This window comes from Podarcis liolepis (assembly GCF_965112155.1).
Source record: "Podarcis liolepis genome assembly, chromosome: 1".
Taxonomy (NCBI): Eukaryota; Metazoa; Chordata; class Lepidosauria; order Squamata; family Lacertidae; genus Podarcis; species Podarcis liolepis.
The window spans coordinates 3,642,880-3,659,625 of NC_139554.1; the positions used below are offsets into that span (position 1 = coordinate 3,642,880).

At 47.0% G+C, this 16,746-nt stretch overlaps 1 protein-coding gene across 2 annotated transcripts in view; it reads right to left on the reverse strand.

Annotated features, from left to right (window-relative positions):
- MAP4K5 (mitogen-activated protein kinase kinase kinase kinase 5) overlaps positions 1–16,746 on the reverse strand; it is a 98,678-nt gene that overhangs the window by 46,052 nt on the left and 35,880 nt on the right. For both annotated transcript variants that reach the window (XM_083514739.1, XM_083514740.1), the window contains exons 3-9: positions 15,298–15,355; positions 4,651–4,741; positions 3,864–3,928; positions 3,538–3,593; positions 754–801; positions 617–659; positions 79–151 (exon numbers count right to left, since the gene is read on the reverse strand). In XM_083514739.1, coding sequence (XP_083370865.1) covers positions 79–151; positions 617–659; positions 754–801; positions 3,538–3,593; positions 3,864–3,928; positions 4,651–4,741; positions 15,298–15,355 — 434 coding nt within the window. The remainder of the gene's footprint in view (positions 1–78; positions 152–616; positions 660–753; positions 802–3,537; positions 3,594–3,863; positions 3,929–4,650; positions 4,742–15,297; positions 15,356–16,746) is intronic.

A 16,746-nucleotide genomic window follows, 5' to 3' on the forward strand; every position in this document is an offset into this window, starting at 1 on the left:
GCATCCTCATAGCGCAGTCCAGAAACCCTGGCTCAGCAACACAGGCCCTTGTTTGAATAATCCCAAGGAATTTATTACCAGTAAGGAGTGCCGATAAACGACTTCCTCTTTGCGATGGTGGCCGTTATTTTCGCCGCAACGCCAAAGTCAGCTGCAGGAGAAAGAGTGGAAGATGTTTTCTAGAAGCTGGCTTTCCATTTCACGCAGGCCAAGGAAAAGGCTCTAAGCAGGCCCTCTTGGGAGGGGTTGGGGAGGGTGAAGAGAGGCATGTGTGCCAAATTTGCAATAGTGCCAGCCACAGGGGCCTCACTCCTTGCCTCCCAAGCTCCCACCCAAACTGGAAGGGGCAGATGAGTGGGTGAAACTGGAGGTTGAATTAAAAGGGAATTAAAAAAAACTGCACAATTGCTTTAGGGGTTGGAGATGGCACAGGAGCTAGCCAATCAGTCCTACCCACATCTGGCTTTTGTGGCATACAGAGCATAATCTCAAGAAGAGAAGGTACATTTGCACTGCCTGAAGCAAAGATGCCTCCGAGACGGTCTCCGCTGCTCTGCAAATGTTACACATGTTTTTACTCTCTCTCGAGGAAGTCAAGGAGAGGAAGCAAACTTACCCAGCTTGATGTCCCCATGGTCTGTCAGCAGAATATTTGCACCCTGAAAAATAAAAATAAAACTTTAAGTTTACAGTCACTCACCAACACCCTCCGTTTCTTTAACGGAGAAAGAGCTCCATTCAGGAATGGCCTACCTTAATATCCCGATGCATTTTGCCTTTCTTGTGCAAATAATCGAGCCCCTAAAAAGAAAGCAGCGGCAAAGATGAGGATGGAACTCCAAGACGGCCTAAGAAATCAAAGGCCGGAGTGACCAGAACCAATTCCCCCACAAGACGACGGGCTGCTGCCTGAGCCCCACTCACCTGCCCCACTAACTTTAAAAGAATTGCTGAGATAATGCATGCAAAATGTTTTTAAATGAATCCTTATGCAAACACATTACTATGCTTTATTTGTGTTATTATTGTCTGAAGGATAGCTCAGTTGGTAGAGCATTAGACTTTAATCTCAGGGTTGTGCGTTCGAGTTCCACGTTGCGTGAAAGATTGCTGCAGTGCAGGGGGTTAGATTAGATCAGGCACTTCCAACTCCCAAGAGACTGTGATCTACTCAAAGTATAAAATAACTGTCAGTGATCTACCCACCGTCATTGGAGGGAGGGAGGGGTGTGCGCTTTTGGGGGGGGGGTTGGCCACAGTTGTTGAGCTTTTGGGGGGGTGGCAAGAGGGGATGGCAGTGCAGCAGAAAGAGGGAGACAGCACTGGAGACAGGGATTTTGTTTGCACCATAACGACCACGATCACCCAGGCGATCTACAGGTTGGACAACCCAGGATAAGATGAACCTCAGGGTCCCTTCCAACTCTACAGTCCATGACCTTGCTCCTCTAAATCACTAGAGCTGGAGGAGACATTGTGATTCATGATTTGGGGGGGGTGTCCCTGTTCCCCAATGTAGTTCAGCAAAGCAGCTCTCATGTGCTGGTCCTCTGCCTCATCCACAGAGAATAAAACGGAGCTGTGAAGAGGAGGTCCAGGAGTGCGATATAAAAAATGTTTGCTTCTGGGTGAAGGTATTTTTAGTACAGGTGTCTCAGTATTGAGCTATCACGCTCTCTTTAGAAAGTGTTCTGAACAGAGCCTTAAATGGCATCTTAGAAGGGCTTCTTTTAGTGCTGAATTAAGACTCTAATTGAGTGCATATTCAAAGATCAACCTTTTACACCCACAGAATCTCAGCTTGGGTGGGATAAAAGACCATCCCCATAACATGGCTAACAGAGAGAATGGGCAGCCCTTCCTGTGGATAGATGGGGCTGCATTGTGGCAAAGCAGGTGACCTGCCAAGTCTCCACTTCAAATTGCAGATGGGCCACTTCCTTGGTGACCTTAGGGCGGTGTTTCTCAGACTTGGGTCCCCAGATGTTGCCCTGCTAGCTAGGGATGATGGGAGCTGGAGCTGGAGCCCCATGTTTGAAAAATGCTGCCTTTGGGTATCCTCTTCCACTTGCAAGGTGGGAATAAGAAATGATCACCTACCTTATTAGATAGCTGTGCAGATTCCTGAGAGAAAGCACCTGAAGTGCTTTGAACACAGGAAACCTCTATTAATTCTATGTATATGCAACAATCTCCACTATATAGGTAAAAATGTAAAGGTAAAGGACCCTTGGACGGTTAAGTCCAGTCAAAGGCGACTATGGGGTTGTGGCGCTCATCTCGATTTCAGGCCGAGGGAGCCGGCGTTTGTCCACAGACAGCTTTCCGGGTCACGTGGCCAGTAGGACTAAACCACTTCTGGTGCAACGGAACACCATGACAGAAACCAGAGTGCACAGAAATGCTGTTTATCTTCCTGCCGCAGCGGTACCTATTTATCTACTTGCACTGGTGTGCTTTCGAACTGCTAGGTTGGCAGGAGCTGGGACAGAGCAACAGGAGCTCACCCCATCGCGGGGATTTGAACCGCCAGCCTTCTGATCAGCAACCCCAAGAGACTCAGTGGTTTAGACCACAGTGCCAGCTGAAATATGAAGTAGTTAACTAAAAATCCCAAAGCCAGACTACGGTGTTTAACAATTTGTCCTGAGCAGTGAGGAGGAATTAAATAACCTCTTAATGAGGGTGAAAGAGGAGAGAGCAAAATATGGTCTGAAGCTCAACATCAAAAAAACTAAGATCATGGCCACTGGTTCCATCACCTCCTGGCAAATAGAGGGGGAAGAAATGGAGGCGGTAAAAGATTTTACTTTCTTGGGCTCCATGATCACTGCAGATGGTGACAGCAGTCACGAAATTAAAAGACGCCTGCTTCTTGGGAGAAAAGCGATGATAAACCTAGACAGCATCTTAAAGAGTAGAGACATCACCTTGCTGACAAAGGTCCGTATAGTTAAAGCTTTTCCCAGTAGTGATGTATGGAAGTGAGAGCTGGACCATAAAGAAGGCTGATTAACAAAGAATTGATGCTTTTGAATTATGGTGCTGGAGGAGACTCTGGAGAGTCCCATGGACTGCAAAAAGATCAAACCTATCTATTCTGAAGGAAATCAGCCCTGAGTGCTCACTGGAAGGACAGATCCTGAGGCTGAGGCTCCAAGACTTTGGCCACCTCATGAGAAGAGAAGACTCCCTGGAAAAGACCCTGATGTTGGGAAAGATGGAGGGCGCAAGGAGAAGGGGATGACAGAGGACGAGATGGTTGGATGGTGTTCTCAAAGATACCAGCATGAGTTTGACCAAACTGCGGGAGGCAGTGGAAGACAGGAGTGCCTGGCGTGCTCTGGTCCAGGGGGTCACGAAGAGTCGGACACGACTAAACAACTAAAAAACAGCAACTGAGCAGTTTATTAGCTAAGATTATTACTGGCAATCTTCTCCCGCTCCCCTGCATGTACTTTGAACTGCAGTTCTACTGAAACAGCTTCGTTCTTCTTACGCCAAATGTCACCCAAGTCCTGCCCAGCAGTGCCTTACCTTCAACGTCTCTCTGCAAACAAATGCAATCTGAAACTCCGACAGCGGCCCCGTCACTGAAAGGAAAATCAAACATAAAATGATGAAGCATGATGTGGTGGCATGCTCATGACCCGTGTGGGGCTGATAAAAGGATGTCCTTCGTCATGCGGCGCATGGCTAAAGTATGGAAGTCAGCAGGGCTTTCTCATTTGTTGCAGCAGGTTTCGGACTGCAGCGCTTTACAGTAATTTGTGCCCCAAATTACAGAGAAGAAAAGAGTCGTGCATCCCACCCCAACCCCTTGAAGGAAGGGCATGGTATAAAATAATAAGGTTGCCAATTACCATGATAAATATCTTGAAGGGATCCTCCTCCACAGTACTCCATACAAATCCACAGCTTCTCACGGCTATGAAATTAAGAAGAAATTATCAGAAATAATGCCTGATGCTGATAACGAATCAGAAAACATTTATTTGTATTGCATTAATATTCATAGCCAATCGTGTCCCTGAGGCTCAGGGTAGTTAATAATTCTTCCCCTTCTTAGACAGGCGTTTTGTAGTGATTAAGTGCCACCTTGTCACCATTATTCCCATTACACAGACAGGAACTGAGGTCGGAGGTCCATTTTTTACAGAGTTAGCCATCAAAGGTTCAAGACCCACAGCAAAGTCAAGTCCCGTCCCCTTTGCAGATTTTTAAGTATCACATAAAACACAACCCTTGATTTCTTGGGGGGGGGGCATGCAGCAAACTTCTGAATATCAGAACATGCAAGCGCAGGGAAATGGATCAAATCCGTTGAGGAATAAGGGATGTCCCAAGAGATTCACGTCCAACAGAATGCAGAATTACAGCAGACTGGAAAATATGGTGCTTCAGGTTTGGCGAGAAGAACTACTTCATTTCCGTCCCACCAGAGCTTTAAAAAGCAGCTCTATGTAGCCCCAGCATCAAAGTTTCATCAACTTTGACATTGTAGGACCACCGTATCTTGCAGCAGATAGCAAGCTCAAAAACCAGCGGGGAACGCCACCTTCCCTGGGGCTTGTGCAGAAAAACCTTAGGTCCCTGCAGGAAGTTGGCACAGCAAATCGTTTCTACAAAGCAGAATGCAGGAGGCCTTACCTGAGATAGCTCCCAAAGTAAGCTACGATGTTAGGATGCTTGCATTCCTTAACCATGTAGATCTCTTGTTGTATCAACGAAAAGTCATCCCCTGGGGAAAAACACAAAGCAGATTTGTTATTCACCAGGGCTGTTGCCTGGTTAAAGGAAGCCTGGCTGAACGACTGTATGAATCTTAATTAAATCTGCACATATTAACATATGAGGGGGAAATAAACCCAACAATGCTAAACGTGGGAAAGGCACATTTGCTGGCTGGGGCTGGTGGGAGTTGCAGTCCAAAATAGATGGGAGGGCTGGTTTAGATGATGTCCTGAAAGGTGCGTAGGAGCAGCTAACATCAAAGAAGAGACAACCCCCCTTCTCTCTCTCTCTCTCTCTCTCTCTCTCTCTCTCTCTGGTAGGAGGGAATACTCCTTCCATGATGGTGCTTGATACCTGCAGGTCTCATAAGAGCTTATATTAAAAACTGAATGCTTTTAATCTTTTTAATCTACTGGATTAAATAACTGGAGGCATCTTTCTGGGCAGGATGGATCAATCTATTTCCACTCTGTGTCAGTTTTGCATGTATTCATTCATAAATACATGCCAATAATAATAACAATAATCCCACTCTGCATTAATCTACCATTTTTTTTGTTAAATCCTCATGAGAATTCGTATTTTGTCAAAAAATACATAATTAGCTATGTATCAGACCTCAATGCACCCATATGTCTTTTTTTGATCCTATAATATGCATTTCGGTGCATTTTTTAAAGCCAAGGGCTATCCTGCGTAATTTGGAGAAGTGCAAAATCTGAAGGACAATTATGTTCCGATTCACACCGCGACCCAAAAGGTGCAGATCCAGAAGGTTGATTTGCAGCAGAATTCATGGATTCCAATTCAAATTCCACAAGCAGTGCTATCAACCAATTAAACTAATTTTGACTGACTAATTTGATGAATCAACTAAACACTTCAGAAAAAAATATAACCCTAAACATCACAAGAAGGACACTGACAAACTGGAACGTGTCCAGAGGAGGGCAACCAAAATGGTCAAAGGCCTGGAAACGATGCCTTATGAGGAACGGCTAAGGGAGCTGGGCATGTTTAGCCTGGAGAAGAGGAGGTTAAGGGGTGATATGATAGCCATGTTCAAATATATAAAAGGGTGTCACATAGAGGAGGGAGAAAGGTTGTTTTCTGCTGCTCCAGAGAAGCGGACACGGAGCAATGGATCCAAACTACAAGAAAGAAGATTCCACCTAAACATTAGGAAGAACTTCCTGACAGTAAGAGCTGTTCGACAGTGGAATTTGCTGCCAAGGAGTGTGGTGGAGTCTCCTACTTTGGAGGTCTTTAAGCAGAGGCCTGACAACCATATGTCAGGAGTGCTCTGATGGTGTTTCCTGCTTGGCAGGGGGTTGGACTCGATGGCCCTTGTGGTCTCTTCCAACTCTAGGATTCTATGATTCTATGATCACAATTCATAAAACACTGGTCGTGTGCAAGCTCTCTTACACCTGTAGTTAATGCGTTCATCCTAGTGGTGCAGCAATAAAACTGCCAGCACATTTGCAAAAGCAAGCAGGGTCTGGTATGGTTTCCATAAGGATGGGGGACCATGTGTTGAGATTCCTACCTTGCAGGGGGTTGGACTAGATGACCCTTAGGGTCCCTTCCAACTCTACAATTCCTTGAAAAGCATAGAGACCTGGCTGGGAGTTGAGCTCTCTTCCTACTCACTGGCCTCTTCATCATGCAGTGGTGAGGGTAATTACCTTTTTCTCCCTTGTACACAGAACTGACACAGGAAGTTGGAAGAGAGTTGCTCTTTCCCACTTCCTCTTTCAGCTCTCTATGCTTTTCAAGGATTAATTCCCCCAGGATCTGACTCTTACCCAGATCCTTTGGAAAAGGGAAATGTGTGTGAGTGCATTTTCTCGCTCTCCGTCAATGGGACTGTGAATCTTATCTGAGGCACAGGAGTGACCAGAGGCGGCATCAACCACAGCACTCGCTTTCAACCCAGCATTTGTCATCCTAGCTCAAGGTCTACTCATCAACTAGCCGCAGGGTAGGGGTTGGCACCCCGGTCTAGGTGGATGAAAAGCAGACTGCTCAGGCAACCAAAGCGGCAAAAGACTCAAGCCTAACAAATATATCCCAGAATATGTTTGCAATTATCAACAAAACAATATAATACAGAATGCTACAACTGCTCGACGGATGCTAAAAAAATCTCCCCCTCCACCGCTACTTCTCCCCCTTAAACGAATTCCACTCTACTGGTTTTCCACGTTTTATTACTTTCTCTGGCTGAAGACAAAACTGCTCCTCAGAGGGCTGGGCTGGCAGCCTCGGGGGCTCAAGCGCCACAGTGACTCTGGAAAGAATGTGATCTGGCCCAGCAAGATGGGCTGGGAGCCTCTTAGGATGCCTGAGGGCGACAGCTCTGCCTGCTGTTTTACAAGGGAATAGCCCAGTTATGCAAGGAGCCGTTCCAAGCTTCAAATTGGCCGGCAGAAAAAGCATGCACGTCCTCAGGGAGAGACGAAGAACTCAGGAGATGGTCCCTTGCAACCTGCTAAGCCAGGCATAGGCAAACCCGGCCCCCCTGATGTTTTGGGACTACAACTCCCATCATCCTTGACCACTGGTCCTGTTAGCTAGGGATGATGGGAGTTGTAGTCTCAAAGCATCTGGAGGGCCGAGTTTGCCTATGCCTGTGCTAAGCCTTGAAGCGGTTGGATGTGCTTCGCCCATGCTCCAGCTCAGCGCAACATGAGACCTCTGGCTCTCCACCTTCAACAGGGCTCTGGCACCCACCAAGAGGAGGGGCCTTCTCACACTGACATAACCACTTCCATCTGAGACCCTACCTGCCTGTGCCCTGTCTCACCAGGGGGGTACAGGGCGGTCTTCTCCCGCTTGGACTACTGCAATGCACTCTATGTGGCGCTACCTTTGAAGGTGACTCGGAAACGACAACTAATCCAGAATGTGACTGCTGGACTGGGAGGGGCCGCCAGAACCATATAACACCAGTCCTAAAGGATCTTCATTGGATCCCTGGATGTTTCCAAGCACAATTCAAAGTGCTGGTGCTGACCTTTAAAGCCTCGGCCCAATATACCTGAAGGAGCGTCTCCACCCCCATCGTTCAGCCCAGACACTGAGGTCAGCTCCGAGGGCCTTCTGACAGTTCCCTTGCTGCAAGAAGTGAGGTTACAGGGAACCAGGCAGAGGGTCTTCTCGGTGGTGGCACCTTCCCCGTGAAATGCCCTCCCATCTGAAAGCAGCCCTGTACAGGGAAGTTTGGTTTTTGTATATTCTGCTGGAAGCCGCCCAGAGTGGCTGGGGCAACTCAGTCAGATGGGTGTGATACAAATAGTAATAGTAGTAGTAATAAATAATAATAATAATAATAATAATAATAATAGCAGCAGCATTCTTCTCACTCATGCCCATCCCACAATTCCTCCGCCCCCAAGAATTGGGCCCTTCTACCCACTTGGCTTTACTCAGCAGCACCAATCCAGCAAACAACAGGAAGCTGGTCTCCAGCTTTTCACCCATTATAAACGCCGTCCAAAGCTAGATACCAAGACAAGAGCAACCGTCAACAAGTATGGAGAGGGGAAATTGAAAACAGCTTTTGATCTCCCGCCAGGGCACAGCATCCAGTGTCTTGACTGACTGGGTCCTGACCGCAGTCTTGCTGTGGCCTTCAGCTTCCCCCACCCTCCCCAGGCAGACGAGGAGAAGATATGGGGAAAGCCCCCGAACAAGTCAAAAGTCACGCAGATCACGACCTCCTGACAGCCTCGTCCTTGATCAGGGGTGGGACTCAGCGAGGGCCACCGCTGATCTGTATGTTTTGAACATAAACAACATCTGTACGTCATTTTTAGGAAAGCAGATGAGGAGCCCCCGCCAGAACACACACAAATGGCTTTCCTGGGCACAATGGCCCCATTCAAAAGCCTATTGCCCTCAAATACAACAAGCTCAGCCAAACCCTGAAAAATGGGAATGAGCTGGAGCATCACATTTCTTGCCTCTATGTTTCCAAATTCTTCTTTCGTGGTTTTTGAAGGGCTGAAGGCTAGCTTCATGCCTTCGTGTTTTTGGTTCTGCTTCCAGATAATCCAAGAGCGTTGTGTTTTTTAAAATGTTGAGGGCTAGCTACATGCCAAAAAGCTAGTGACACACAGCTATCCTAGTTTTACAATTCCTTCTGGGTTGTTGTTTTTTAAATAAAATAAAAGCAGAGATTCTCAGGACAGGATGGGCATATGCACTGTGAACGCACATAGCTCCAGTTACATGGCACAGGGCAAAGATTCCCATTAGTCTAATTTCAGAATCAGCGCTAACAGCTGGTAACATTCGAATTCAACATCCACAGCTTAACTGGGGGAGGAGAAGGCTGCTTTTCTGCCCAACTCTTTATTAACTGAGCACAAGCCAACACCTAGATAATTCAGGACACATGTAAAAAGGATTCAGAGCGCTGCCAAATGTGTCAGCCACATACCCCAAACAGGAACTATAGAACTGACATATTTGCTTTCTTACAAAGTAATAATGGAAGTGTTAGTTGCATTCTTAGTAAAGGGGATGCCATTAAGTGAAAAGCTCCTCCATTGTAGGCATAAACTCCAAAATACAGCCCTTAGCATCTCCTCTTAAGGTAGGCACCCAGGTAGGCAGGGCGATGCGGAAAATCTCTCTCTGCCCAAGGCTTCAGAGCCACCTTCACCAATTGGCACCCTCCAAATGCTTTGAACTACAAACCCCATCAGAATGTGGGGCTGAAGCAGGGGTGGCAAAGCTTTGACCCTCTGTTATGGCTGCTGGGAGCTGTGGTTCAGCAACGCCGGCGGTTCCCCAGTGGTCTGACTCCAAACCTTCAGATCTCCAGAGTGTCCAACGCATTCCAGAGACAGAACAGAGCTTACAATACTTGCAAGCACCCAGTAAGCAAGGACAATATAAGTATCCCTACATTGGAGGTGCAGGACTGAAGTGGGGGGGTTGCTTTCCAAATATTATCTGGTGGCAGAGGCAAGATTCGAACCAGAGTCTTCCCATTTCGTAGCTCCGTCCATCTGCCCCAATGCTACATGGTTCATTTCAGAGGACCTGGATCAGTGTGCGAACCTGGGCAATCGTTCCCTAAAATGCTCACAGTTGCATGCTACGTAAGGCTTTGCAATGCCTCCAGGTTTCAAAAGCATTTCCTCCATTTCCCACCCGATGGGAGATTTTACAGTGAACAAAGTTCCTTCGAGAGCAGTGTGCCTCTTTGTTCGCCTCTCCTTCTCATTGTGTGTTTCATCTTGCAAGCTCCTTGGGGCAGAGACGCATTTATATGTCCCTATGAAACTCTGCAAGGAACACCTGAACATCGATGGCGCCGTGCAAATAATAAACCGGAGGAGGATCCAACTGTGTCAGCTCTGCTCGAGTTAAAATGCTGCACGTTTCTTTATTTAAATACGAGGTCTTTGGGTCTGCTTGGAAGCCACAAACCCCGAAAACGGAAGTTCTGAATCCCACATACAAGAGAGTGAGCAAAGCAGCAAGCAGTTGCTGGCTTGTGCAGATAAATAAGGCTGTCTGCCTGCAAGGGCTTCTCTTTCTCACACAGTCACCACAGCTGAACCCTGCAGCAGAGAAACAGGCCCTTCAGCTCAGCCCCGGCACCAAGAGAGCAACCCCTGGCTCCAAGGCAGGCCTGGAAACTTGTAAATAGCAGCGGTGGCTCAAAAGCTGAACGCAAAACCTCAAATACCAGACAGAAAAGTCAGCTTAGCAGTAGCAGCAGGCAGGGGGATTGCGAGGAGGCAGACAAGACAACGTGCCTCTCTGACAGGCCTCGCTTTTATTTTGTCCCGTAATCACGGAAACTTCACAAAACATTCCAGCTGTAAAACCAGTTTTATTCTCCTGGAATCTGGCGAGGACCTTGGGAATGTCTAAGACGGAGGAAAGAAATTCAATGGGTGGCGTGGAGGAGATGTTTCTGGCTCAGAGGTCAACTGAACATTATATTTGGGGGGGGGGGGAAGGAAGGTTGGTGGGCTCAGGGCAAACTGTGATGGTGACAATTATGATGACGATGAAATTTATTACCCATCCTTCACCAGCAGGCCCCAGGCTACAACAATTTAAAGTTCAAGACTAAAAACAGTGGAAACAAATGATAGCCACAGGAATAATAATAATAACAATAATTATTATTTATTATTTATACCCCGCCCATCTGGCTGGGTCTCCCCAGCCACCCTGGGTGGCTTCCAACAAAGTATTAAAATACAGTGGTCTGTTAAACATTAAAAACTTCCATCAAATGTCCCCTAAAAGTCTGGTAGTTGTTTTTCTCTTTGACATCTGGTGGGAGGGCGTTCCACAGGGCGGGCGCCACCACCGAGAAGGCCCTCTGCCTGGTTCCCTGTAACTTAGCTTCTCTCAGGGAAGGAACCACCAGAAGGCCCTCGGTGCTGGACCTCAGTGTCCAGGGAGAACAATGGGGGTGGAGACGTTCCTTCAGGTATACTGGGCCAAGCCCGTTTAGGGTCCCCTGCCTTCTCCTTCACAGGCGCGGAGCAGATCCTTCTCCGGCCTACCACAGCTCGGAGAGCAGAACGGCACCGCTGAAGCTCCACAAACAGAGCAAAAGCTCCTCTCCTTCCTCCCCATGTGTGGCAGATGGCTTGCGCTGGTTGCCTGAGGAACCGTCCCAGCACCTGGTGACTGTGCCCCACTCACAACGGCTTAGCGGGCAGAGCCACAAGACGACAGACATTCCCAAATGGCATCCAGGTGAACCCTGGGGGCATCTTGTCAAAAGGAGAAGGCCATTAATGGAAGGCAAGCTGCTCAGAAGACTGACAAGCCCAGCACTATTTATGGCATATAATTATTATTTGCTTAACGCTTAATGCCCAAACAGACTTGTGACCTTCCCCTTGCTGGCCTTCAATTTTTTTCAGACTCAGGATCCATCTTTAACTCAAGCATGCATTTCGGAACGTTATTTCTTTGTTTTTTTTTACCATATCTTTGCATGCTGACTAGTGCAATTCATCTTAGAACAGGAAGTGACCTGGTCGTGGGGCCCAACCTGTGGTCTGAGACTACATTTCCTATTGTCCCTGGCCACGCTTGCTGAGGCTGATGGGAGTTGTGGGTCAGCAACATCTGAAGGGTCAAAGGTTCCCCACATCTGGCCTAAGGGGCATTCTCGTTTCATTTGCTACCGAGGCAGTCTGTCTCGGCGATACTATTGCACCAGCTTCAGCGGCTGCCAACGCATCTCTGAGCCCAATTCAAAGTGCTGGTTTTAAGCCTCAAATCCTTAAAAAGTTTGGAACGCAAGATATTGGATGGGTGGCCTGCACCCATGACCAGCCTGCCTGCAAACTGAGATCTGCAATGGAGGCGATTCTTGGGGGTCCACCTCCAACCTAGATCAATGAAGCTACTGCTGTCCACAAGTAGCTCTGAGACCCCTTTTGGCTGAAAGGGTGGAGGAGGAAATCCTTTCAATGAGAAAGAAAGAGCTAAGGAGTTGCTTCGCAGACAAAGGGTGCATCTAACACAGCCCTGTTTACATGAGCTGAAAGAGATCCTCGCCACAGTATATAAACTGTTTATTGTGGAAAGAACTTGTTTCATCGGATGCATGAACTCTCTGAGGCTCGACGTTGTCCTTTTCCTGCAGACATGATTACTCTTATGGGGGAATTTTTATTTCTTAATACTGCTTCTTGCACAATGAATAATTAACTTATGGAATTCACTTCTGCAAGATGCACCAATGGCCTTTGGCTCGCCTGGCTTTGGGTTTTGTTTTTGTTTTCAACCATGATTACTGCTGGTATACAGGTCTTCCTAAGACTGACAAGTTTGAGGGTATCTGGTGGTCTCTCCTGGTGTTGTGATCTGGTCAGAAGGGCTCATTCAACCTCCACTCTCACAGCTGAATTTTTGGAGACAGTTCAGGACAGCGATCGCCCATGATTCTTGGTATAACTCATATCAAATTTTATGACACTTTACTTCAGCTTTGAGGTGCTTTCTGCCAAAAGGTATGTATTGCTAAGTACAGTGGTGCCCCGCAAGACGAATGCCTCGCAAGACAAAAAACTCGCTAGACGAAAGGTTTTTCCGTTCGCGATTTGCCTCGCAAGACGAATTTCCCCTATGGGCTTGCTTCGCAAGACGAAAACGTCTCGCGACTTTTTTTTCTTTGACTAAAAACAAAGACATGTTTTGTTTATAAAGTTAATTTATTTTCCCTTAAATTTTTGAACTGCTCTTTACAGTATGTGTGACTTTAAAGAGCAGTTAATAAACTGTTGTTGTACCAAATTTGGCTTTGTTTGGACTTTTTTTGACCATAGGAACGCATTAATTGATTTTCAATGCATTCCTATGGGATTTCGTGCTTCGCAAGACGAAAAATTCGCTAGACAACAAAAATTGCGGAACGAATTAATTTCGTCTTGCGGGGCACCACTGTATTTGTAGTTTGCTGTATAGCCTACTTTTCTCTCTTTTATTGTATTGTTCTTTTATTATATTGTACTTTTCCAAACATTTTCACAATAACCTTCAAATCAAATACAATGTTTCCTAAGTCGACTTCCCACCTTCACCTTCACAGTATTTTTACCCAAACCTTTCCTATCGCGTTATATCTTTATCCATCACAAAAGTCTCCATTACCATTATTTTGTCATTGTATTAATATTTTTCATCCATTTTCTTGTTCTGCTTGTCCTTCTTTGCGGTTTGTAGCTGCCTCCTCACAAAATGAAATCAAGGCATATTTGATAGCGGGGGGACAGACGACGATTACGATTAGACAATGTCAATGGCTATGAACCGCACAGAGCTTCTTCCACTTATGCGATTAGGAAATACTGGAGGACAACAAGAAACCAAAGGTGGGCGGGTGCTCACCACCCAATAGCTGGAACATATTCTAAGACACCTCTTTTGATCTTAAAATACCAGAATCTCCCAGCCGTTTCACCAGCGATCCCGGGAGACCTAATATGAAAAGTGCACAGTTCCCTACACAGCAAGACCCAGTCACCGGCAATGCATGCCAAAGCAACTCAAGATATAAGGAATGGCTCTTGCATTCTGCATTGTACACAGGCATTTAACATATTTTTCGCTCTATAAGACGCACCAGACCACCAGACGCACCTAGTTTTTGGAGGAGGAAAACAAGAAAAAAAATATTCTGAATCTCAGAAGCCAGAACAGCAAGAGGGATCGCTGCGCAGTGAAAGCAGCAATCCCTTTTGCTGTTCTGGATTCTGGCATAGCTGCGCAGCCTGCATTCGCTCCATACGACGCACACACATTTCCCCTTACTTTTTAGGAGGGGAAAAGTGAGTCTTATAGAGCAAAAAATACGGTACATGTCAGTGTTTAACTTCCAAAATGGTATCTGCCCTGGCTTAATTTTTATCCTCCAATCCACAGCTCGTATGTATTCTGGTTTGGGCCACCCAACGGGGAAGGAGATACACCCTGCACATGCTCAGAAGTACTGTTATTCATTGATTCAACCACCCCAGGAATGAGAGTCCCTGCTCAAATGAAGCTGCGACTGTTACCTAGCAAAGAATAAACACCAAACAAGCAGAAGTTGTTGACTGTGCTGTGAATTAAGAATCAAAAGACCTCTCTGAGAACCTGATCTTTCATACCTCTTTTCATAGGAATAGAATGGACTGCTACTACAAAGTCTTGCTTTGAGACAGAGACAGAGAGGCAGGCAGAGAGAACTCAGTCTATCTGACAGCCACAAAGAGCCAGGATGATAGAGCAAACGAACTGATAGATGTATGTTGTTACCTGAGCATGTTCTTGGGTTCAGCTACCTACTGAGCCAAGAGCTGTGGGTTAAACCACAGTGCCTAGGAATTGCCGATCAGAAGGTCAGCGGTTCGAATCCCTGCGACGGGGTGAGCTCCCGTTGCTCGGTCCCTGCTCCTGCCAACCTAGCAGTTCGAATGCACGTCAAAGTGCAAGTAGATCAATAGGTACCGTTCTGGCGGGAAGGTTTTTTTCTTGTTTTCCTCCTCTAAAAACTATGTGCGTGTTATGGTCGGGTGCGTGCTATAGAGCGAAAAATACGGTAGGTACCACTCTGGCGGGAAGGTAAATGGCATTTCCGTGTGCTGCTCTGGTTCGCCAGAAGCGGCTTAGTCCTGCTGGCCACATGACCCGGAAGCTGTATGCCGGCTCCCTCGGCCAATAAAGCGAGATGAGCGCCGGGACCCCAGAGTCGGCCATGACTGGACTTAATGGTCAGGGGTCCCTTTACCTACTGAGCCAAGAGTCCCTTGAGCTGGCTTGGTCAAGACAAAACCCCTCAGCCCAACCAGCCTCATTGTGTGGCACAGTATTGTGGAACGGTGGAGATGGATGAGGGAGAAGCAGGTTCAAACCCCTGCCGTCCTAGCCTACTTCACAGGGCTGTTGTGGGGATAAACTGGGGGGTAAAGGGAAAGCTACCCAGAGCGCTGTGGACTAAGAGTGTGATAGGCAGGCTGTCAGGGAAACAAATCCATCACAAATGAATAATTTTTTTTTTAAAGAAGAGAAAAGAAAGGAAGAGCTCACCTGGTTCTAACTTGATAATTTTTACTGCAGCCAACTCTCCGCTGTGCACATTTCTGGCCTAGGAAAAAACAGAATGACAGCAGATTTAAGCAGAGTGCAAAGGAATGTAAATCAGTGTGTTAAACCAAGAGGCTTGTGTGTCAGAATGTGCATCATTTGGGGCAATTGCTACCTAGAAAGATGAAGGAGGCAGGGATGAGCAGCCAGGTAGCAGGAAAACATTGTAGGACACGCACAGGCCCCTCATTGCTTAAATCTTTGGCCGTCAAGCCACAACTATAGTACAAGTGCATCTTAGGTGCATTTAACTTGTGTGATTTCAACCATATGCAGTTAAAGGCCAGCTGGTTAAAACTCCACAAGTTAAATGCAAGCAAGGCAGAGAGCTTAAAAGCTCTTTTTGCTTCGGGTTTTCCTGGCACAGAAAGAGCTTTTAAGCTCTCCTTCTTGCTTGTGGGGGCAAGGCCTTATCGGCACACTGGTCCTGGGATGCTCTTGCGAGATCTCATGGAGCTGTGAAATCTTGCGTGAACATCCCTAATCTTCCAGAGCCAGTGCCTGGGATGCTCGCATGGAGGTGGTTAGAGTACGCGTTTTCATTTAAGCGTGGAGCCTTTGGAACCAAATCCGTGCGTAAGATGTGGTTGCACTGTACTCAGAACAGTGGCTACACATGAACAACCACATTATGCTCTCACTGTTATAGACCTCCCTGGCAGATGTCGAGTCCATACCGTACAGAAATGGGGCTACCCATATAGAAAAGGCAAGTGAAGCGGTGATTCGTAGTGACATCCAGCCCATGGAACTCCCTGCCCCATGAGATTGCAACATCTCTTTATTTATGGGTCTTGCACCATCACTTAGAAAACGTTTCCCTTCCAGCAAGATTCTGACTTTTGACCTTCCTGCTGCTCATTTATCTTGGATGGTCTTTAGAGCCAATCTAGCTCTCTGCTAGGGACGTGGATGGCGCTGTGGGTTAAACCATAGAGCCTAGGGCTTGCCAATCAGAAGGTCGGCGGTTCGAATCCCTGTGACGGGGTAAGCTCCCGTTGCTCTATCCCAGCTCCTGCTAACCTAGAAGTTCGAAAGCATGTCGAATTGCAAGTAGATAAATAGGTACCGCTCCGGCAGGAAGGTAAACGGCGTTTCCATGCGCTGCTCTGGTTCGCCAGAAGCGGCTTAGTCCTGCTGGCCACACGACCTGGAAGCTGTATGCTGGCTCCCTCGGTCAATAAAGTGAGATGAGCACCGCAACCCCAGAGTCGGTCACGACTTAACCTAATGGTCAGGGGTCCCTTTACCTTCATAGCTCTCTGCTGGCTTATTAGTTTGTTGGTATGCATTTTTTAATCTGCTGCTCTGTTTTTTTCTGTTTGTAATAAGTTTGCTGAGATTTTCATAGAATCACAGAATTGTAGAGTTGGAAGGGATCCAGAGCGTCAT